Source organism: Halichoeres trimaculatus, unplaced genomic scaffold (assembly GCF_033239565.1).
Source record: "Halichoeres trimaculatus isolate MK-OKI-2021-1 unplaced genomic scaffold, fHalTri1.1 fHalTri1_scaffold_9, whole genome shotgun sequence".
In the NCBI taxonomy this organism is placed as follows: domain Eukaryota; kingdom Metazoa; phylum Chordata; class Actinopteri; order Labriformes; family Labridae; genus Halichoeres; species Halichoeres trimaculatus.
The window spans coordinates 18,528,142-18,552,500 of record NW_027437188.1 but is presented as its reverse complement, the minus strand read 5'-3'; the positions used below and the strand labels follow the sequence as shown (position 1 = coordinate 18,552,500).

Sequence of the window (24,359 nt, the reverse complement as noted above, 5' to 3'; positions counted from 1 at the left end):
TGAGAAGTATAAATACATGATTACTGTGGCGCTGTGTGTCTCCTCCTAAGCCATGTTTAACCTTGTCTTTCTTCACTTATCATAATGCCTTGCATCGCATCCTAAAAAGAAAAATTGTGTAACACAGGTGATAAGTCATTTGTGTCAAGTGTAAGTCATCCTCAAGTCGTTTAAAACACTTCTTTTAATGTATGACCATCCCAAAGTTAAAGTTTTAGTATCACGTCAATTTTTGTGCACTTTCTGACTGACACACTCAGTTAAGCATCTCCCTTTACCCTTCGCTGGTACCCCACAGCACCCCTGGGATCTCTACATATGCCAAACACTAAACATAGCCATTCTGGGAAGTCATTGTTACAGTTATTTATAGGGCACAGTGGTGCTGGCAGAGGGGAATAGTCCTCCTCTGTGTGTTTTTTGTGGCCTCTGTGTGTGTATGTGTGTGTGTGTGTGTGTGTGTGTGTGTGTGTGTGTGTGTGTGTGTGTGTGTGTGTGTGTGTGTGTGTGTGTGTGTGTGTGTGTATGAGAGAGAAAGACAAAGAGAGAGTGTAGTTAAATATGCACTGTTGGTTCAGCCTGTGGCTCTCTCTGATATTTATAAGTCATTTAGGAGCAGAATATTTTGGGAGTCTCTCCTATGTTTGACTTTTTCTCTGAGCTTTACTCCAATCCTTTACTCCTTTGTATTCCCCAACCTCACAGTCTTTGTCTTATGAATTCAGGAGAAAGACTTGTTTTTACAACTTCAGCTGCTCGTGTTTCAAATTCACAAGTCTTTCTATCATGATTTAAATTCAGCATCCTAACACCATGGCTGTAGATATCAAACAATTCCTGGAAGAGGAAATAGAAGCCGGTGATTACTCATCATTTTATTCCTTTTGTGGGAGGATGAGGATAAGACACCTTAAACCAATGACAGACTAAATAACTCAGTTTAATCAGTTACTCTTCATACAATGCGATGCACAGCCCATGACATCGTTAGTGAAACCTCACACTGATCTTGATGAAGTTCTTTTTCACAAACTGCAACTTGGGTTTAGATTCAGGACACCTCTCCTTTGGTGGTGGTAAAGATGGGGTTTAAATTACTATTCAGCCCATGAAGTGGATGAAAAAAGCTGTAAAAATCAAACAAATTCTGAGTCCATCTGTCTCACATTGCGTTAGTTGTTTTTTGCACTCTCCATGGTGGTGACTATAGTGTTAATGGATCCTTTATCCCTCAACACAACATTACAGTGAATGTTGTGCATTGTGGCATTATTGTAGCAGAGCCATTCAAAGTGTTTCAGCCACTCTCCCTGTATAGGAACACGTATATGTCAAGGTTTGCTGATATAACAACATGATAACATATCTTCACCTCTCAGCTGGCTTTACTGAGTAATCACCACTCACTGTATCAACAAACTTTCAACACAACGATTATATACACTTCCCTGATGTTCCCAAACAGATTTTAGAGTTGCACAGATTAAATTTTACAAGCATGTGACCAAAATGATCACAGTTCCAAGCCTGGAGCTATACTTGATTTACATTTTATTTTGTTTGAGGCATATCCTATCTGTTTACATGGAGAAGGTTGGTTTTGCAACTTTTGCCACAGCCAGCAGAGGGAGCTCTTATTCTTTTGGGTTCACATTTAAGGAACTGTTGTGTTATCCGTGATTTTATATCTAGAAACATGTTTAACCAACAGCATGACTCGTGAATTGTGTTTGTATTTTTATACAAGAGATGATTTTCGCCTGTGTTATTCCTGGTGGAGAAGTCAGCACGTAGTATTGTGAAACTTACCCAACAGGAAAATACAGCTGTGCTCTGTTGTAAAGTAGGTAACCACTCACTAATTCTCAACTTTAGAAAATCTCAGTAAAAACTTTTGATATTTAAAGTAAAACATTAAATAAACCATAAAGGAGAGCCTTAAGGTCTTCCGGCTTTCAGCTTATGGCAGCAGACTAAAAAAAGGTTATGTTCCTGTCATCTTTATTGAAACTCTGAATCCGTTTTATAATTTTTTCACATTTTTATATGAGGCTGTAGTTTTGCCTCCTGATCTTGAGCATAAGATGTCCGTAAGCAGAACAGACAGTAACCGATTGTGCTGTCTTCTTGTAGGTTGTGTTGCATAACTAACCTTAGTGTATCATTCAAGTGAGACAATGACTTAATGTCTTTCTCTTTCTTCACAGGATATGAGAAAACATGTGATAATGACGCTTTTCGACACAGAGCAGTCATACGTGGAGTCACTACGCACCCTCATTCAGGTAACACATCCATACACTCACAAGCAAACATCTCACTGCCAATATTCTTACATCTGTTGTTCAATAAGTGAGTAATCAGCAGACACCTACTGTGCCACACACACACACACACACACAAACACAAAAGAGTTATGTAATCCACTTATTGCCATTCATCCTGTGAGGTTAATCTGCTAACCTCATCGCATCTCACTGTCATCAGCAATATCTGCCCACACACACACACACACACACACACACACACACACACACACACACACACACACACACACACACACACACACACACACCTTTATGTCTTTATCCTACATCTCAGTGTTCCAGCAGTGAACTCACCTAAACCCCAATCCTCACGTTATCCTTCACATTCAGACACACTCTTCATCTTTGTGTGTTGACCACTTTATAAGTGTCTGCATGCAAAGTAGTGTAAGTGTGTGTGTGTGTGTGTGCACGTGTGTGTGCATGTGGCCACAAAGGGAATAATTCTGGGCTGTGTTCCCATAGCGACAAAGGGAAAGTAAGAGTTACCACGGTGACTGCAGTGAAAGTGCAGATCCCTGAGAGAGTGTGTTGGACCAAGACAGCTCAACAGCAGCACCACCAGGTGCTGAAATTTGATTGTTTGCCGGTGAAGTTCTCTCCACCTAAAGCTCCTGTGAGGAACTTCTATGTTAAAGTTTCTGGCGCCCCCTCATGGATAATGCTTTACCTCACACATTTTTGCTGATTGTGTCTGGAAGGCTAAAGACAAATGTGGGTTTACACACTTGTCATCAGCGTTGTTTTTTCAACTCTGAGAGCAGCCTGGAGACCAGAATACAGCGGAGGGAAAAGCAAGTATGTGACTTGAACAACTTTTTCAGATTTAAGCATGGACTGTGGAAGTAACAGACCTAGTCTCCTCGACGTCACCCTTCTGTTTCTGAAACAGATTTTTGAAGAAAATCGTCTGTGTAAGTGGAAGTGACGGGGGCTTCGAGTACAGCTATAGGGCGGCCGCCAGTGACATAAGATGAGCTGGGCCTCTGATTAGAAGAACTCGCAATCTTCATCTCCCCTAAATTGACGAGTTAGAAAAAAAAAAAATTTACCCCACCCCCTGTGCAGATAGACAAATTAGCGATCCAGATGGGAGACTTTTTGGACCAGGCTGTCAACACGTTTATTTGTGCTGTTAAAATGACTTTTGTGGCTTGGTGTGTGTGGGACTTCTGGTACTTCCAGAGCCGGCCTCAAGCAGAGACCAAGGGGCAAAATCCAGTTTAGAAAAATGAGGCCTATGCTGAAATGCTAAAAGTTGCTGTCCATTGAGAATCCGCTTGAGGCTGGCTGCAGAAAGATCAGAAGTCACATTCACATCCAGCTAAAAAAACAGACTTTTAAGGCATTAAAAAGCACATTTTCAGCCTGATTCAAAAAACGGCTTGTGTCTGAAACACTGACTTTGCTATCAGCACAAACTGTGCGGTAGGTGAATTTTTTTTCTGACACAGCGGTTTAGAAGATATAAGGATTGTTTGACTTTCCAATCAGAGACACAGCTCAGGTTATGTGAGTGGCCTGTAGCTGTTGGAAAAGAAGCTCAAAGTCAGGTTCATAGCAAATGTGCCTGGTTCAAAAAAACGTCTCCTGTCTGAGTCGCTAATTTTACTACCGGCACCCACTGTATGGGGGGTGAATTGTTTTCTAACTCGGCCATTCAGAAGATATTAAGATCGCGAGCTCCCCCAATAAGAGGCACAGCTGAGGGTCATGTGACCGACAGGCACCCTATGGCTCTAGGCGAAGCCCTTGCCACTACCAATATGGCAGCTATAGCCGATGTGCTTCATTTTCTGTTTCAGAAGGGTGACGTCAGCGAGACTATGTCCATGTTTTATACAGTCTATGGTGGCTCCCCACAGATTGGCTTCATTTCACGGTATCAGGAACAGACGGGTGACATCACGGAGAATACATCCATGTTTTATCCAGTCTGTGGCAGACACTCAAACAGCAGGTTTTAGCACTTCTGCTTTGTATCATATTTTAAGACTGGAGGTTGCCGCTTGGATTTCAGTAGCTGCCAAATAATACTACCGAAATTTGCCATGACGAGATACTAATTGGAACAGTAATTGTTTTTTACCAAGGTGTGAAAACTGAAAGTATAATTCACTTCACTTTTATTTTTATTTTTTATTTCTGTGAGCCTAAATAATATTGGAGAGGAGGGCATGACATGATGTATTGGTTTGTAGCCCACCTCATGCCAATAGGAAAGTACTGTGATGTTTTAAGATATTTCCAAATTAAAACAAAGAGAAAATCGTGCTAAGTAAACTTCATTTTTATTTGAAAAAAATCAAAATCAAAACAGTCTGGACTGCTCTTATCAAAAGTCTTCCCTTTTGATAGGTTAGGCAGTATGATTCTGTTGTAGACGCTCCTGGCTCTTCCACAATCCCACATTGAATGCCAAAGTTGGGGATACATGAAAAGCCAAGGGAGCATAAGAAAGCAGCCTGAAAGACCCCAGGGTACAGAACAAAGTGGGCATCAATGACAATACATATGACCCTGGTAAAATCTGTAACAAGAAGGTGCCTGCAGATAAACATTTGAAGTGAAATTTCTGTTTGACGCTCAAACAATTCCTCACCGAGTCTCATAACAGCAGCACTGACATCACCACTTCACACTGTAGGAGGGCACTTGGTGACCTACATTGAGATGACACATCTTTCACTCTTTTTGTCCCCTTCCTGGCCTGACAAGCGTCTGACTGTGATCTGAAAAAAAAACTAAATTACTGTATCAGTGCAAACAGCATCAATCGGCTATAAACGGAAGTACAACATTGAGGCCAACTCGCCTGCAGTGTTGATTCCTACTGAGAGAAACGGTAAAAATCCACCAGCAGGAGCTTTGGGATTCAGATATCTTCAGAACTGTAAGAACATGGGAGTTATGATATGGTTAACATTTTTTTAATCTTGAGGAACCCTGGCATGGGTTATTGCTGAACAGTTTGTTTTTTGTGTGATAATTTATCACTCGTCTCAGTTAATGACCTTTGAGCATAATTCCTGGGCCATTATGCATTATGGTAATGTTTTATCGTTATGAAGACATTTGAAAAGATCTTTTTGCCTTTCATAAGCACCTGCTGATAAAAGACCTCTGTAATAGATTGTGAATGAAGTCACGTGGCCGTTAGCTGATGAATATAAATCAGTTAAAGACAGCCCTGTGAGATAAAGTGAGTGTTTCCTGGCAATGACTGAGCTCTTATGAAACACAGCTCTGAGAAAAAGAAAATCGAAAAGGAGCGCATGATGATCCCTGCTGCTTCTGTCTTTGTCCCGTCTCTCTTCAATACAAATTTTTATCAGCGGAAGATTGGTTTAGTCATCAAATGTGTCATGAAGTCAGGCAGTGAGCCACGCACAGCTTGCTTTGACTTTACAGCTTCTGGAGACTCAGGGTCACATCTGTCTAAGTCCATTTTGCACAGCTAATGTGCTCCAAATTTCTTTCAGCTTGAGTTGATTGCAGTGTGTTTATATATAGAGTAAGTGTGTCTAAGAGATTTACAGACTAATGGTTATGCAGCTCTTAAAAGGCTGCCTAATCACACAAAGATGATATTAGTGTGTTTTATTGTACTTTTCCTATTTATAACTCCATGTCATGGTCTATGGCAGCAGGTGACTTTGCTCTGATGTCATTATATCCACCTACGCACCACTGCTTTTACACAGTGACTGACATCCATCGTTTTGCCCACAAAGCTACATCACAACGTCTTTTCTCCCACCACATAGCTCTACATAACCTCCCGCCAATGTCAACTATTTCCGGTGATTTTAAACTGCATGTCTTCTTCTCTCAGGGCTACATGCGTCCTCTCAAGCAGCCTGACGGTGGCTCCATTGTGGACCCTCTTCTGGTGGACGAGATGTTTTACCAGATCCCAGAAATCCTGGAGCACCATGAGCACTTTCTGGAGCAAGTGGCAAGCTGTGTCAGCCAGTGGCATGATAGACAGACGGTCGGAAACATCCTCATCCAGTCAGTGAGTAACCATGTGCCACATTTACAGAGTATGAGTTTTATGAGGATACGTCTTGATCTGGATGAAATGCAGACCTTCAGTATATCAGGTTTTTTCTCACACTCTCTCAGACAAAACTAATTTCTCTATCGGGATTTTGAAACAGACAGTCTGAACTGTTATTGGCTGGAAACCTGCTCATACTGAAGCAGTTCAGACATCACCAACTTATCTGCATCTCTCTTCACTCTTCATTTGCTGTCACTGATATCATTTAAGGAGTGGCAGACGAGATGCCTTTAAAATTTTCAGCGCAGATCTAGCTGCTCCATTCATGTTTCTTTCATTCCTCATGTGAAATATTAAAACTTGGCTTCGCACTTTGATGATTCAAACATGTTGCTATACATTGACACTAAATTACTTAACTACTCGACTGAGGCCTATGTTTGGTATACAACGGACCAGTCTACCTGGCATACTGTTTCCCACAATGCACGGGGCTGACGCTGTTTGCCAATGCGGGTGGCAGGTTTCGGTGAATTGCCGCCATCTAGTGGAATGAGTCAGCACTATAACTACAACACAACAACATTAACGTTATAGTGATGAGAAAGAAACACATGTACTTCTTGTCACTTCTGATTGTAAAAGAGATTTTTACCTCTACAAATTCATTAAAGCCCATATAAAAGACTTATTACCCCTTTTTAACCATACTTGAATTATATGGATGTGTTTTTTTCAACAGCTGTTAAAATCCAGATTTATTTTCAGTCAGTTGTTTAACTTTAGGTGTAAGGTGTATATTTATATTAAAGGCAAAAAAAGCCCAACATCATCTGTAGCTCTGCCTTCTGAGACTGGAAACAAGAGTATTATCCTACAAAACAGACCCAACAAAACCATCATACTACATACTACATGTAAAAGCAGTAGGTAGTTTGTACTGCCTACTACATACAACATACTACATTTGCATGCAATATGTAGTAGGCGGTTTGGAAAACAGTCTATATAGTCCCCTCAATGTATGTAAGTAGTGTATTAGCGATGCTCATTGTATGAGCAATATATACCATCATGCATTACGGTTCAAATTGGAGAAAAGGCTGATAACATGATTACCGATATTGATAACTTGAAACAACATTAAAAACTGTCAGATAATTAGCTCTCTGTTTAACTTTTTGACGAGTGAATCTCATTATTACTCTGGGCAGAGAAACAAACAACACAGATGTTAGCTGCTAAACCGTCATTGATAATATAAGTTATCAATGAAATCAATGCCAGTTTGCAGTGTTTGGGAAAAATTATATCTGTAAATTCCCAGCCGTCCATGAGCGACATGAGAGGAATAATGTCACTGTCACGTAACATTACCGAGTGAGTGAGTAGTGTTAAATGTTTTATTTATTTATTCATTTAGCTGATTTAGTTGACTATATAGTCCACTACATCTACTTCACTATATGGTGAGTAGGGAGTAGGGAATGAGTGAGTGATTTCAGACACAACCAAAGTCTAGTAGCCTAGAGTCACTGCAAGAAATCAAATACCTAAAGCAGAAACCCAGGGAAGCACCACTGAACGATTTAAAGAATATGAACAGTTTCTTATATAGTTTCAAAGTGTAGTTATTCTTATATACTTTGCTGGGAACTATCAGTTTTTTTTTTTTATTTATTTTGGTTACCTGTATTTTTTCAGATGCTGCACAAAAAGAATCTGTTTGAGCATTGGTCTATAGTTGGCAACACTACATTATCATTTTGTTTCCCGGCTGACCCACAGGCGACCCATTTCAAATTTCCCATGACCCGTGGGTGCCTCTAAACCTAGACTTTGAAAAACAGTGCTCTGAAACATCCGCGTTTGGCTCGGTTTCAGGTTTCAGTTTTGAGAACACAAGAGTGAATGATGGCTTTTTCATGATAGCTTATTTACATGATGTAAGACATTTAAAGTAGTGAGAACAGACACTGGGTGCTTAAGAGTAGACCAGACTTCATTGTTGCTAAAGGCTTTGTTTGTTAAGCAGAAAAAAACTTCACTCTCCTGCTATGGTAATGCTATTGTTGTCGCTCAGAGCTCCTCACAGCTTGACTGAAACAGTTTTACAACCTCACTGGATAGACAAACAACCCCACAGGCACAATGTGGCTCAGACATGAAACGACCAAGGGAATTAAGCTTGGTTGTTTGTACATTAAAGAAAACACAGAAAAATTATTCACAAAAGTGGTTAATGAAGTCAGTGAAAGGAAGGGGTTTCTCAGTCGTGCTGAAACATTGCAGATCCTCCATGCTGCTGGCTCACACACACACACCCTCCCTGACGCAGCTGCTCCCCTCCCCCGTCTGTTCGCGCTCTGCAGCACTTAAAGCTGCAGCAGCCATGTGTTTTTCAGGCCTCGTTGGCGCAGTAGGCAGCGCGTCAGTCTCATAATCTGAAGGTCGTGAGTTCGAGCCTCACACGAGGCAGAGTTTTTTTTCCCCCCCGTTTGCACTGCAGTAACAACGCACAGCTGTAGGGTTGCGGAACATGTCTGTGTCCTGAACTCTTTATTTGCCAACTGCTTGTCTTTGTCTGCTGTTCAAAAGCCTTGACATGAAAAGGGGTTAGAGTTTGACCAAGTCATGATAAAAAACAGCAAAGCTGACTCTTATTCTTGTCCATTTGTGAAGTCAAACGATTCAATCAACACACCCGCAATGAAAGAAAAGAACACAAAAATAAAACCCACAAAGAAAACAAGAGTTAATCAGCTATAAGAATATGAACTTCATGACATAAATAAAACCTCTCTGCTTAGAGCAAAGTTGACAACAGGAGATAATCAAGGCGATCAGGATGTTGCATGAAAGGAAAGAAAGCTGGTTAGTTTTATTAGTCTGTTTGTCTCCATACTCCCTTTAGTTAATTATTTATTTTTTGCTCTGTCTCTGTCCCCTTTTCTTTATTTACTAGAAGAAAACAGGTCAGTGGGAATCATCTGTGTGAATGAGTCAACATAGAAAGAAACATTCTTTATTTTATTTAAAATAACAAAATACACACCTACACCAAATCTTATTTCATAATCTGTGTTATAATAGTGTTTTGCCATCATACCTCAGTCACATGCATCTGTAGATAAGGTTTTAGTCAAACCAATAGAAAGCCTGTGTCTCAGAACAACAAGCTGCTGGGATCTAAAGATGAAACAGAATAAATATTTTCTCAATGCCCTCTTTTCTTCTTTTTTTCCATCTCCAGTTTTCCAAAGAGGCTCTAGCTAATATGTATTCAGCCTACATTGACAACTTCCTCAATGCCAAAGATGCTGTAAGGATCGCCAAGGAAGCCAAGCCAGCTTTTCACAAGTTTCTGGAGGTGAGTGTTGGACTGAGTCACAGGACGTCCTGTTAGTCTGAGTGGCTTCTTTGTACGTTTGTTTGGGAACCAGTCTGGAAACATTTTCATCCACCAACCTGAGAGCCTGAAACATCAAGTCTGACCACTTTGTGCCAACACTAAGATCTACTAATGCTCAGACTCAAAAGTCTTTTGTTGCCTTTATTTGTCCGTGTTAAGACTGTGGATTTGTGATTCGGTGTGTGCTTCCTGTCTTGTTGCATGTTTGTTTACCTGTGAGCCTTTGAGAGAAGACTCTTGTATATTCCTGCCCTGCAGTTACTGGGTTTACAAACAGTGTTAAGAACAAGGAAATGTTTGGTTGAGCATGGTTGTAAATAAGAAGATAAGTGTTTCATCTATGGTTGGACTTTTGCATTCAGTTTGATTTACCACAATATCAAAGTAAATGCAAGAAACTCGAGCAAATTTAATTTTATTTTCTGTTAATATTTCTAGTCGAACCTGTCTTTCTGTGCCACTGAAAATTGATAGATAGGGAAAAACTGCTCCGGGCTGCCCAAGGGGAGGGCTATGATGGAAAGGTGAATTCGGAAGACAAAAATACAATGTCCTCATCTGCACTCTGGACCTGATTCCCCAAAGAGTTGAGCCTATTTGCACCTGCTTGATACCTTTACGGAGCTAAATGGCAATGTCTAACTCACAAAGCATGTGTGAAGGATGAAATGCATCACAAACTGTGCTGCAGAACATAAAGCATTACTGTGCACCAGTGTTGTTTGCATACATTTCAGGAGACAGTCTGTATAAATATGCAGAAATACCCAACTGATTCACTAACACAAGAGCTGGTAGAATGTTTACACTTTGCTGAGAGTTGGTGGTCACTTCAAGCCTCAGTGAGCAGGATCACATTTTAATCTCTGAATCACCTGAAAATAACCATATCTGTACATGTGTTCTTGCAAACTGATTTAATCAGAGGTCAAATCAGGTGGTGTCTGAAGCATCCCCTACACACCCACACAGACACAGTGCACAGCAAAGAGGAGAGATGCTGACAGCTTATCTTCGAAATTTTACAAAAAAAGAGGGGCAAATAGTTTTGAGCCTCAGAGCTTTATCAGCATTTTTGTGCTTTTTTTTATCATGTGTGCAATATCCTTTGTAAGTGGGACCTTTAGATGCAGCCCAAAAGTTATGGCATAAGTTTTAGTACCATTAGGCACCACAATCCATTACAAACTGGAAAAGCAGTCAGAGAGCGCAGACCTCCTCCAAGCATATTGTGATTCTCACGCAACACTTTAGTCCTACTTTAATGTTATACTCCCTTTCAGCTGACTGTCTGCTACATTTTGGTGTTAGATTCAGGTTTTGTACGATAATTTGTTTCCTGACAGTGTTGAAAATTACGATGACCCAGTACATATTTCATATTCCTGATCTTAATTTCCAGAATATTGCCAGGACAGATGTTTACATCTGTCAGAAATTATAGTGACCTTGTCTTGTTTTGTTTTGCAAAGCAATCTGACCATTTATCATGGAGTTATATACACATGTGGTGAAAACAGCCCTATCTCACTGTGATAAAGAATTCTTTAAATAAATCCTGGATCCAGACAGTGATCCAGATCACCTCCAAAATGTAATTAGTTCTTCCTTATCCCATTTTGAACATTTCCTGAGAATGTCAGCGAGATCTGTTCATTACTTTTTGAGTTATGTTGTCGACAGGTAGGTAGATAAACAGACAGACAGATAGATAGACAGACTGTCCTGGAAACACAAGTTCCTGGGCAGAGGTAATGAATCCCCCTTGGTTTTTAAACACAGAGCTACACACTGGGGAGTAATCACTCCTGTGGATCTACTCTGCCACCTAGTGGATAAAAATTATACACAACAAAGTCCTGATTGAAACAATGATCTTCATTCACTTTTCACTAAACAGTTGTTTTTGTCATTTCTTTTGTTACATCAGCAAAACATGAGAGAGAACAAGGAGAAACAGGCTCTTGGTGACCTGATGATTAAACCGGTCCAGAGGATTCCTCGATATGAGCTGCTAGTGAAGGTGGAGCATCCCAAACATTTCTCTGCTTTTTAACAGTCATCAGATACATGATTAAGAAAACACTTGTGACTAGTGAGATAAACAGCTCTTTGTTTATGTTGTCTTTGCAATAGGATCTGCTGAAGCACACCTCAGAGGATCACCCAGACCACCCGTACCTACTGGACGCACAGAGGGACATAAAGCGGCTGGCAGAGAAGATCAATAAGGGTCGTCGCTCGGCTGAAGAAGCAGAGAGGGAGGCCAGAGTCATCCAGGAGATCGAAGCGCACATAGAGGGAGTTGAACATGTAAGTTTTGTTTCTGTTCAGGTGAAGCCTCATTCATGGCTGATGTATGCGTCTTAAGTGTTTAATGGCACTCTTGTCCTGTCAGTCAAACTGCAAGGACAGTTTGATTGATTTGTCAACCCCCGGATTATCAGATTTTAGTTTCTTTTGTCTTGTGTTTCCATATTTTTTCAAGTGATTATGACTTTTGTGAAGCCATTTAATGTCTTTAAAGAGTGAGATTGCAACAGCTGACTATTATCTTTATGGTCTGAGTGATTAATGTGCTCTGTTTCTATTTGTGTCAGATTCTCAACCCCCAGAGGAAATTCTTGAGACAGGAAATGGTGATGGAGGCGGTAAGAGGCACTTACTAAATTGACAAATGTTTGTAACATAGAAAGATCTCTAGATTCCCTGGAAAATAAGCATTTGCAATAGAAATAAAGATGCATCCTTTTGATTATAGAGCTTTGTTTTTTTTTTTCTACAGAAGCTCCCTAAATCAACTTGAGTAGTTTCTGAACTTTTCTTCTTCTTCTGTAGAAAACAGTTGGAGGGAAAAAAGACCGTTCCCTCTTCCTCTTCAGTGATCTGATCATCTGCACCACTCTCAAGAGGAAGTCTGGCTCATTGAGACGCAGCTCCATGAGCCTGTACGCAATCCACAAACACACACTTACATACACAGTCACTGACATGAAAAGAAACACACACAGGGGTATCACAGTTCAGTTTACTGGTTACACTGCCCCCTTGTGGCTTAAATAGCATTTTTTAAATGAAACCAATGCTTCAAAATTGACTTGATTTCCCAATCATGTTTTTACATCTTTCAGATACTCTGCTGCAAGTGTAATCGACACTTCCAGTAAATACAAGTTCCTGTGGAAGCTTCCTCTGGAGGATGTGGAGGTGGTGAAGAGTAAGTGTCCACTTCAAAACAAAAAAAGCATCACAGAATTTGGATTTTTTGTTCTTTTTTTCTGATAATGAATCATTGAACATCTTCAGTTGTTAAAATAAACATCTCTGTTTCAGGTTCCACTCAGGCGACAAACAAGGAGAGCATCCAGAAGATGATCAGTCGACTAGACGAGGATCTCAGCACTCTGGGTCAGATCAGCAAATTATCAGAGACCCTTAGCTTCCCACACCAGGTACTGTACGACCCTGTTGATGTCTGTTGTTAAAAAAAAAAAGTTGGCAAAAGAACTAACAGTCTTTTCTTTCTTTCTTTCTTTCCTAGTCCCTGGATGAGGTAATAAAAGATCTGATGGCGTCGGTGCACAGAGAGCTGTCAGAGAAGCAGTCACTGGCCTTCAGTATGACCTGCCTGCCCACAAAGCTGGAGTTCACCACGGCCTCTGCTGAGAGCAGCTTTGTCTTTGAGTTCACCTCTCCAGACACACGGTCCAACTTTGAACAGGCCTTTGAAGAAGCCAAGAAGAAGTTAGGTCTGTGAAAAATGTGTAATGTAATCCACCGTGCTTCAATTTAGTATACCATGAAGAGAAAGTATCATGAGGATAAAACAGATTCATTTAAATAAATGTGCCCAGCAGGTTATTTATTAATGAGCGTGTTTGTGTTTAGCAATGAATAAGGACCAATGGGACCCAGAGTTTCTGAAGGCTATTCCTATCATGAAGACACGCAGTGGGATGCAGGTAAGAGCACTTGGAGTATTGTACAGTATCTGTGTATAGAAAGGTACAAGTTGTGCTTTATGCCGGTCAATTCTGTCATGTTACATAAGAAAGCTTCACAAATGTATATCATGTTTATCATCAAAGTGTTTCTGTTTATCTCCAGTTTTCCTGTGCCTCTCCCAGCCACAGCTGTCCCGACAGTGGCTGTGAGGTTTGGGTGTGTAACAGTGATGGTTATGTTGGGCAGGTAATTAAATATCTTGTAAAAAAAAATAAAAATAAAGTTGAATCTTCCTAAAAATGAACTAATGGCTTGGCAACATTTGGTACTTTTCAGGTTTGTCTGTTGAACATCAAAGATGAACCCACAGTAGAGGCCTGCATTGCTGTCTGCTCAGCCAGGATCATATGTATCGCTGCAGTACCAGGACTCAAGGGAAGGTCAGTACAAACCCGTCACAAACACATGAGATCTAACCAATCAAACAACTCAACGTCTTTTGAATGTGAAAAAGGCCTTTAAATCTGGACAACAGTCTGCAGAACAAAGCTGATGAAGCCAGTTTGAGTAACGAAGCCTGACTCTGTTCCTGATTTTATCATTTGCATTTATCTCAGGGAGCGTGGGTCAGAACCAACCCTCATCCCCAGCACAGGGGCACCCAGTCACACCCCTCAGCAGCAGCTTCACATTTCTATCTCTCGTTCCTCTCTGGAGCTGACAGAACAACCAACAGGTTGGTACTTTCAGGTCTCAAAGCACTAAAGACTGCAAGAACTCCTACTGTAAAACATGCAGAGCTGTTTTTTGTGTATGTAGACTGACAAAGTGATATTTACAGTACCAGGGGCCGAGCTGGTTCCTTTTGACAGTGATGATACTGATGATGAAGACTCCCCCAGCCCATCCTCCACTCTACAGAGTCAAGCTAGTCACTCTACTATCTCATCCAGCTATGGCAGTGAGTAAAACCACTCATGTACGCTCTCGACTCACACACGTTTTGCTCATTGTTTGTACTCATAATCTTCTACCATCTTCCAAGATGACGAGGGTCCAAGCTCCAAAGACATGGCCACAGAGACCACAAGCAGTGAGGAGGAGCAGGAGTTCCCTGTGGCAAGCTCCTATGGAACTCCGGGAATGTTGGGAGTTGGAGGAGGAGGAGGAGGTCGCCCCCACTCGGAGAGCCTCATGGATGGCCGCGCCATGCGCCGCTCCTCCAGAGGTTCATTCACCAGAGCCAGCCTGGAGGACCTGCTCAGCATCGACCCAGAGGCATACCAGAGCTCTGTGTGGCTGGGCACAGAGGATGGATGGTGTGTTGTGTATTCTGATTTTCTGGAATAAGGTCACATTTGTTTTGTGGGGTTGAGCTCAAAACTGTCCTTTGAATCATCTAACTTAATGAAATACTTTTCTGTTAGCATCCACGTGTATCAGTCATCAGACAACATCAGGAACCGTAAAAACAGCATGAAGATGCAGCACTCAGCCTCCATCCTCTGTATACTGTGAGTGCTGTTATTGTCACAACTTCCCCTTTAGATATAAGATACTAGACCTTGCTTAGTGAACACTTAAGTCAATGTTCTCTTTCTGTCTTTTACAGATACTTGGACAACAAAGTGTTTGTGTCTTTGGCCAACGGGGAGGTGATTGTCTATCAAAGGGAAGCTGGTAAGCTCAGAGTGAGAAGTTGTGGCATATTTATTGTTACTTCTTTGCATCTTTCACCTATAATTCCTCATAATCCTAATCTGCAGGTAGTTTCTGGGACCCTCAGTCCTCCCAGACGTTAGTCCTGGGCACGCCCAGCAGCCCTGTCACCAAAATGGTTCCTGTTGGAGGAAAGCTGTGGTGTGGCTCACAGAACAGAGTCCTTATTATCAACACAACAACACTGGCACAAGAGGTGGGTGCATGTATGGACAGGTGTGTGTTCAGGTGAATAGATTAAGGAAAGGACAGACCATAAGGTGTGTTTGACACTTTTCCGCTTGTCTCTTTGTCTTCAGCACTCGTTCCAGGTGGGCACAGACAGCAGTCGCTGTGTGACCTGCTTGGTAGTGTATGGTCAGGGTGTGTGGCTGGCGTTGCAGGGCAGTGCGCAGGTCAAACTGTATCATGCTCAGACCCTGGAGAGCCTGACAGAGGTGGATGTGGCGCCGGCTGTGCATAAGATGCTGGCAGGTAAACACATGTTAAAAATGTGTGAAAAGGCTGTGAGAGTGCAAAGCTCCTTTACATCAGGACTGTGCCTTTTTATCTCATCTGATTTTGATTCCTTAGAAAGTCTATAATTCTCTCTTTACTATATTCCTCCCTCACCCTCCACATTTCCCCAATGACTTGACCTCGACCCTTTTTTCTTTGCTCTCTTTCTTTTCAGGTGCTGATGCAATTATCAGGCAGCACAAGGCAGCCTGTCTGAGAATCACAGCACTGCTGGCCTGTAAGGATCTGCTGTGGATCGGCACCAGTGCAGGTACAACACACTGTTTAGTTTGGAAAATACAACACCCAAATGGCCTTTTAGCTAAATAAATAATAGTTTTTTTCATTTTAACCCCTCATCAAGGTGTAAAATAAAATATGAATTTAGACGCATTTGGAATTTTCCCCGTTATTTTTTTGTTTTTGATTTCAAAGTATAAGGCACTTTAATTTTGCAGACGAGCTGTTCATCATTTTTGTACATTTAACCACTTAGAGGTTTTCTGGCACAAACCATGTCTCCAAGTGTTTTTTAATTTTTTTTCTTGTCTCCATATAAAAAGCTAATAATCATCTTTTTTTATCCTTTACCTGTGCATAGAATACTTAAACTTTGCCTTTTGCGTAGAAGAGAATAAGAAAAAAATTGTTCTTTTTATGGAAAGAGAAGGCAGCTTTTAAAATTTTGTATTAAATACAGATAAGCAGGATTTAAAATGCTGTCTCCCTATAGGTGTGGTCCTCACACTGGCGATCCCAACAGTGAGCTCAGGAACTGGCGCTGGAACACTGAAAACTCCCCTCGCACCAATGGGCTCTGCACACGGACACACGGGCCATGTTCGATTCCTGACATCTATAGAGCTACCAGAAGGGTTTGACATGAACTTCCCCCCCACAGGGACTGACTCCACAGGTAGTTTCTGTGTCTTTAATGTAAATTCTTGTCTCATTTGAACTGGACAAACATTATCAAGATGAACACCTTCTTTCTTGATAATTATTCGTGCTCTCTTTTTCTTAGGGAACCAACCACAGAGTGGCAGCACGGTTGATGTGAGCCTCCAAAGACGGGACTCTGCACGCCGCCGAGCCTCTGCACACATCCCTCCAAAAACCAATCATCTTGTTATTTCAGGCGGTGATGGATACGAGGACTTTAGACTGACCAATAGCAGTGAAACTGTGGGACGTGATGACAGTACCAACCATCTTTTACTTTGGAGGGTCTGAAACATTGAGCCCAGCACTTTGACCAATCCGCCCATTCCCCCTGTAGCTGAGACCAGCACTCCTGTCCTCCTCTCCAGTCAGGCTCCTCTCTCTTTGATGTTGTTCTTTAGGTCTTCTGCTCAGTCCAGCAGTCTCTATGTGCGAAACACAGCTGTCAGCTCCTCCCGTGACTCACTCAGACTCAGTTCTCTCGTGTTTTGTTCTAGAAGATGTGCGTTTCTCCTCCCTGAGTGGTATCTGTGCATGTCTGTGTTGTCCGGAAAAGTGTCTTTGTACTCGAATCTTTCTGAAGAAAATGAAAGGAGATGACTGTGAAGGGAAAACTTAAATAGATGCACATGTGTTAAGACTGAGAACACTTGCAGAAGAAGACTTGACGCTGCAGAATGTCAATGCACAGGGATTGGTCTTGGACATCAAAAGTATGGACATCAACCCTTCAATCCATCATCACATTACCTTTTCCTGAGCTGCAGAAAATGCCTCTTGATGACCAGAGGTAAATGACATGAGAAGAAACAGGAGGCCCTGCTCAAGATTGTGTTTATGAAAGTGTCCATGTGAGGCCGCTTACACCATCTTCACCCCTGTAAACAAAGAGTTAATAAGAGTACAATTTAAGTGCAATATGTTGCAGGGGTATCCAGCAGGACTATAAACATACTCACTTTAATGCACATTTCTTAATCACTGAACCTAACACTGATAATCCAGCTGATTTTTGTTTCATGTTTCCCTCCAGTATAAGATGACATGAACACAGGTGGTGCCTGTTGCTGAAGAAGAGAGAAAAATAGGTGTATTGGAGACATTCCTCCATAACATGACTATGCCAAAGCCTGTTTGTGTTTGGGTTCAAACATTTAGAGATCTGAAAAGGTTTCTATTGCCATGAAATTTAATTTTGGTGGGTGAAAAACAGGAGAGGACTTTGGATTCTTTAAAAAACAAGTCCAGGCTGTGAGGTAGCAGATAAAGATAGTTTTTTGTACAGTATTTATGGTTTTGATTTTTAGCGCCTTCTTTTAAAGCACTTAATTTATAGAAGATGTAGCTTTCAGTTTTTGTTTTTTTGAGTTGAAGAACAAGGAAGCCCCTGTTGGTAAAAAAAAAAAAAGTTACATGGAAAGAGTTCAGGCAGGCAGACCATGACATCACTCATGGTTTTTGGTACGCTATAATAGAAAAAACAGGGGTTTGTTTCAAGATATGCAATTCCATAAATGAATGAAGCAGAGGGGCTCAAGATATTTTTGGCACAAAAAACTTGTTACTCCTTGGTCAAAATACCCAGACAGCTTGACAATTTACCTTACATTGTAACAGAACCTCAAATATTACAAAAAATAATGTCACATTTCTGAGTCAGAATGTTTGTTTGCTCACTTATTTCAGGGTTACTTTTTGGATCAGTGTTGCCATTTTTATGGGTATATAAAACCCTCAAACCTTGTCTTGCGTTATTATTGTACAAACCTGCACAACACTGATGTCAGTGCCACATGTCCAAGAACTAGCTGCAAGCTGTTTGCAAAAGGAAAGTCTAGGATGCAGAGTAGGTCAGAAGGACACAAAACAACACCACTTACCTACACGTGCTTTCAGAGGCTGAGAGTTAAGCCAGTTAAACACACACAGAGTAAAGAAGTACCCCCGGCTTGTCCTCCAGCAGATGTCTGTAGACGTTGAAGAGTGACTGGTTTGTCCTTGAACGCACGCTAGCCTCGGTCTTAGCAGGTTAAGCAGTGATTGTCTTTGATCCCTCCAAGCCTAAAAACCTCACTGCACTTTGCCGACCATCTGGGCCCTTCACCTCAGATTTCCCACTTCACTATTCACATTAAGTTACCTCTCACTGTCATAGTGGCTAACAGCTAAGAGGATTTGCTGGTTGTTGTGATAGCTGCTAACTAGCCTGTGATCCCTTTAACCTTGTGTGTGTGTCTGTGTGTGTGTCTGTGTGACTGTGGTATACACCTTGCACTAGTGCTGTGTTAACCTGCGATACATCCAGCAAAGAAAAGTCAAAAAATTTTACCATTTGTAACAGATCTAATTTGACTTTTTGAAAATAAAACAGTAAAATTCCAGCTGCTAGCATGGTGGCTTTGCTTAATAAACACGACAAAAAATAAGTCTTTATTGTACCACAGAGTAGAAAGAAATTACTGAAATGTTTCAAATCTTATGAGCATATCATTCTGACATGGTTCAGATGGATATTTCCCCCTTGTCATTTAAAGGACACCCGTTGATCTAGAGTTCAAAGTTTGAAAGCTAACCTGCACCTGGCTGTATTTCAAAATCAGTCGTGAGCTATTCTTTGCCTGATCATAAAAGACTGTAATAAAATGTTCAGGTTTTGCTGTATAAGACCACAAATTGAATTTGTTATGTGCTGTTTGTGTCATGTAACAGGAAGTGTTCAGTGCCAAAGCTGCCTAGAAAGGGTCCCATGGAAGAGCTGTATAGGTAATGCAGAATATGCTGACTAGAGTAAATGGATCTTTCCTAACTATGAATGAAGTAGGTGCACATCTGTAAAGAATTCAACCTAAACTCAGAGATACTTGTGAAAAAGCAGTGATTGCTTAATGTAGCCCAACAGCTGCATGCTGTCTCTGCTGACACCTGTGGTTTGCAGCAGCTTTCATACTTGTGTCTTTGGAAAATTCCCCATGGTGGTGCCCCAGTTTACTAATCATACATTATTCTAGGCCCTCAGTTAAGTCATGATAACACACAGGTCTTTTTTTTTCTTGACTGATTTCTCAACCTGGTATTGTGGTTGGATAGCTTTCCAAAAAGGATTCAGATTGTGCTTACACATCTAAAAATATATTTGTATTAAGAAAGTATTTTTCTTTCATAGTCATGTAAGTAATACAGGTGACATAATCATATTGCAGCAAATTCGTTGAGGTTTTTGAACCCAGTGTATAGACAGCTTTACAGCATGCACAAACATGAATCATAGATATGAAGTAAAACTCAGTTATGGTTTCATGATTACTGAGAGAATGAAGCATTAAGTGTGTCAGGTAGAGAGACAGATATTTTTACTCTTATTTTCACTGTCACAACATCCTAGCATCACTTTAAGTCTCAGCAAATGTAAGTAACTACTCATGCCTGTATGTGAAAGATGTCTTCATTGTTGTAAATATTGATATATTGCCTTTTTTCTGTAAATAGTGCACCCATGGTCCTCAATTGTTGATATGAATCTAATGGCATATTTTTATATATTTGTGTAAGTTTTTTTTTTCTTCTGGTATTATTTACCCCCGTCCTTCCTGGCATGCCCTCTCAGTGATGTTTAAGTTATAACTGTTGTAGGTCTTAAAAACCAAGATGGCATCTCTTTATTTCAGCAACCGTCACACGTTGGCATTGATGTGCTCACTGCTAGCAGCGTTAGCTCCAAAATGAATGTCTGGAGTTTGTCAGAAGGGAAAACAACATGGAAAGTTTTCCACCGACCACCGGGTCATCATGACTGTGTTTATCCGTAGCTCTGGTTGACATCTTACAGTTGTCATGGTAATGGTCTATAAGAATCACTTCCTGTATGTAGCTGTTATTGTTTTGTCACTGTGGGTTCTTCTTTGTAATTAAATCAGATCACTGGTGCCAGTTTGTCTGATCTTTCTTTAGCCAGCAAGCTCTCCTGACACTTACAACTAAAACAGAAGAAGTAAATAATCCAATTAATTCTCACCTGTACGATCTTAAAGCCTTTTTATATTTGAAGCCTGCCCTACAAACTGAGCCCAGACAGCACCCAAAAGTTCACTTATTCATTGCTTATTGATTTGAGGATAAGTATGAAGCTAAGTATCTTATGCACTACAGCATGTAGCCTGAATTTTCAGTGCCTGTCCTTGCAAGGGCCTTTGAAATACATAAGAACAACATCAACAAACTCCTAAGATTCAGTACCAAAGCTAAACATTAAATAGATGTAATGTAGGAGTTTTTGTTAATATTCCATATTTTCACAAAATGTTCAAACCAAAATATTTTTTTTTGCTGCTGCTGAAGATACACACCAAATCACATCAAATGCTGGTTTGTCTTGATGGAGTTTAAGCGGGGTGAGTCCCTCAGAGGTAATAATGTTAAGAGGTTTCATCCCTCTGTGTCAGCAAACAGTTCATTTTCAGATGATGTTCCTCTTTGTAAAACTGCAAAGAGTTTTCAGGTATCAAAAAAAATTCAATAAATATCACGTCTTGTGTTTAAGTGTGATGGATACATGACTTAAAGTACTTTAGCAGTAATTTTAATAACATGGTCGGTTCTTTTCTTCAGGATCCAGTGATGCCATGATGGGTGTTGATGTCTTCTGTTTCAGTACCTGATTAGCCAGGGTCTTTCAGTTCTTTCAGTTTTCTGAGTCCATGAATGGATCCTCTGAGTAGCTCTAAAGAATCTCAGTGAATTAACCAATCAGTCAATCTATCTTTATTTATGTCGCACCAAATAATAACAAAAGTTATCTCAACACTTTCCAACAAAAGGTCCCATATTAAGCTCCTTTTCTGCAGTTTAATATGGGTCATTGATGTCTTCATGAAATGGTAGTAACATGTTTTGGTCCAAAAAGCCAATAAATCAAGCACAGCAGCATTGTTTCCAGGCTCTCATAGCCCCTCTGTTCAGAACAGTCTGATTTAGTGGGTGTGACCTTCATATGTAAATGAGCCACCGCTGATACCGCCCCGCTCTTCCACGTCAGTGAGAGCGGCGCCACAAGCTCTGAGTGCACAATGTTTGGAAAACAGTGAAACCGTAAAATTACAGGCTAAAACAACAGGCTAACTGCAGCTAAAGTTAGCATCCTGAAGCTAACACAGAGACAGGGGGACACTGAGGAAAAGCTCTTACATCTGCTCCACAGCACACAGCATTTAATATACTCACACATTTCCAGGGTCTGGGGTTTGTTGGCGGATGGTTGGTAATGCGCTTGGATTCTAGACCAGTCTATTCCCTAGCCCTCTGTTGTACTGTCCAAAGTTGAAAAAGCAGTCGGCCGTGAAGTGACACACAAGTGCATATTTCTTTGATAAATCAACTCTAGCCATTTAGTCTTGTCTTTTTCTGAGATGGGAAGCTTGTGCATAGAACCATGTGGCTGTTTACAGCCACATTGTTGTTCTCCAGCAGCAGGGAGAGGAGTGGGCAGGGAGGAGGTTCGGGGTATCTGCTCCGGTGGACCAATTAGGTCAGACTTTCTTCTGATTGGTCAAAAAACAGAATCGCTGACATTGGCAGATCCCCAAAATCCAAACAGCTTGTTGTAGGTCAGGATTTTACATTCACAAGCACTACTAAGTACAGGTTTTGTCATTTAATATCACATTTTGTGGGCTGGAAGGAAAGCTAGAGACCCACAAAGTTCACTGAAAGACTTAATAAAGTGATTTTTGCATAATATGGGACCTAAACAGGTAGACTTGTTAATTTTAATAAAATTTTCGTAGGAGAAACCTGGACAAAAAAAGTCCATGTATGAGTGTATGAATGTTTGTCTTTGTCGCTGTCTGTGATTGGCTGGCACCAGGCCTTTTGCCCTCTGACAGCTGGAATCAGATTGGGTGAACCACACGCCTGGCATAAGAGGATTTGTCATGTAAAGACATCGTCATTGATTTCAGTAGGTTTCAAACAGCTTTCTTGTAGCTAAGAAGATGTCTGTCAACCTGTTGCCTGTTCATTTTTGACCCAGATAACTCCTCACCCTGGCTGTCTCAATGTGACATTGGAATATATGAATAAAATAAGAATCCACTCGTGACTTCACTCGCACTTCTTGACTTGTAGAATGCCTGGAAACGGCAGAAACAGAGTCACCACTGTGGTTTTCACAAGCATGCCTCAGTGTCACTCCACTATTCATTGGACTTTAACCCACTGACCCACAATGCAGAGTATTGTGATATGATAGCCTCGCACTATATGGATGAGACAGTATGAATGCACACTATTCAGGACGAATACAAACAAATGTCACCCCTTCCTCCTTCATGAACACACACACACACACACACACACACACACACACACACACACACACACACACACACACACACACACACACACACACACCCACACAGTATTCAAAGGGTGCATCAAACAGTGAAGATGTGTGTGATGAATGAGATGAGCAGCACAGAGATTCAGCTGTGACTGATATGAATGACTGACTAATAATGTCAGTCATTGACTCACTCTGACTCACTGGTTCTACCCGGCGGAAGAGTGTGGACCAGGGGAAATCTCCCTCATTCAGTGACTGTAGATTTGCAGTGTTTGTAAGACTGTTGTAACTAAACTACTTATAGCGCCAAAAGTACAATCTCAAAACAGTTTTGCACATTTAAGAAGCTGCAGCTACATTATTATGACCTTGCTGATGGGCTAAGAGGTCCACAAAACAAAACCACCTTTATGCAACTATGCATTGAACTGTTTTTTTTTTTCTGCACAGTAAAAGGGGCAAGTTGTGGCGTGTAAACTAATGCATACATGACAGCATACCAAGCAACTTAGCAATGCTGGTCCAGAAATAGAGCTATCTTTATTTGTGAACACAACAATGATAAAATATAACTATAGATCACTGGGAATCTGTGTAAAAACACGATGCCATATTTATTTCTAGCAACTTTATAGAAATATTTTTGTTGTACTTCTTTTACATACTGCTAAGGGGAAAAACACAGGTGTATATCATAAACTTATGGGTGAATTCCAGCTAGCTATACTTGAGTGTTACTTTCTGGCTCACTTTGGCACTGGAATAGAACTGAGCCAGTATAAGTTTTATTAGTCACACCTCTGACTTTAATGACTGAAATAAGAGTACAGCAAGCAATATTGTTGTTCAGTAAGGAACATACTGTATGGTTTTAAATGGTCTTTAAATGTTATCATTTGGGTCACATAAAGTCACGTTTCTCAGTATTGTCAACAGGTTTGAAACTGTTGAAAACACTAGGGGGCAAAGACTAAAAATGTGAGAATTTCATTAAAAAATATATATATAATAAAATATTTGGCACATTTATTTGTTATTTATTCTTACTTTTTTTTTTTTTTTTAATTATTCTTACTTTAAATTTATTTTGAGTAACTTGCTTAATTTTGACGCAGAGCAGACGGAAGCAAGTCCATCATTTTCCACAACAGCAGCCTGTGCCGAGAAACCGGC

The 24,359-nt window shown here is 40.8% G+C and overlaps 1 protein-coding gene and 1 non-coding gene across 3 annotated transcripts in view; both read left to right on the top strand.

Moving 5' to 3' along the window:
• arhgef17 (Rho guanine nucleotide exchange factor (GEF) 17) overlaps positions 1–20,880 on the top strand; it is a 73,503-nt gene extending 52,623 nt beyond the window's left edge. For both annotated transcript variants that reach the window (XM_074680175.1, XM_074680174.1), the window contains 23 exons: positions 2,208–2,285; positions 6,163–6,345; positions 9,587–9,703; positions 11,676–11,768; positions 11,882–12,058; positions 12,346–12,396; positions 12,584–12,693; positions 12,877–12,962; positions 13,079–13,197; positions 13,287–13,494; positions 13,634–13,707; positions 13,853–13,936; positions 14,027–14,130; positions 14,308–14,426; positions 14,532–14,651; positions 14,736–15,009; positions 15,118–15,204; positions 15,303–15,370; positions 15,457–15,605; positions 15,709–15,883; positions 16,083–16,178; positions 16,641–16,823; positions 16,932–20,880. In XM_074680175.1, coding sequence (XP_074536276.1) covers positions 2,208–2,285; positions 6,163–6,345; positions 9,587–9,703; positions 11,676–11,768; positions 11,882–12,058; positions 12,346–12,396; positions 12,584–12,693; positions 12,877–12,962; positions 13,079–13,197; positions 13,287–13,494; positions 13,634–13,707; positions 13,853–13,936; positions 14,027–14,130; positions 14,308–14,426; positions 14,532–14,651; positions 14,736–15,009; positions 15,118–15,204; positions 15,303–15,370; positions 15,457–15,605; positions 15,709–15,883; positions 16,083–16,178; positions 16,641–16,823; positions 16,932–17,140 — 2,964 coding nt within the window. In that variant the 3' untranslated portion in view covers positions 17,141–20,880. The remainder of the gene's footprint in view (positions 1–2,207; positions 2,286–6,162; positions 6,346–9,586; positions 9,704–11,675; positions 11,769–11,881; positions 12,059–12,345; positions 12,397–12,583; positions 12,694–12,876; positions 12,963–13,078; positions 13,198–13,286; positions 13,495–13,633; positions 13,708–13,852; positions 13,937–14,026; positions 14,131–14,307; positions 14,427–14,531; positions 14,652–14,735; positions 15,010–15,117; positions 15,205–15,302; positions 15,371–15,456; positions 15,606–15,708; positions 15,884–16,082; positions 16,179–16,640; positions 16,824–16,931) is intronic.
• Positions 8,739–8,811, top strand: trnam-cau (transfer RNA methionine (anticodon CAU)). The gene has a single exon. It is a non-coding gene; the product is annotated as a tRNA-Met (tRNA).
• Positions 20,881–24,359: the final 3,479 nt, after the last annotated feature.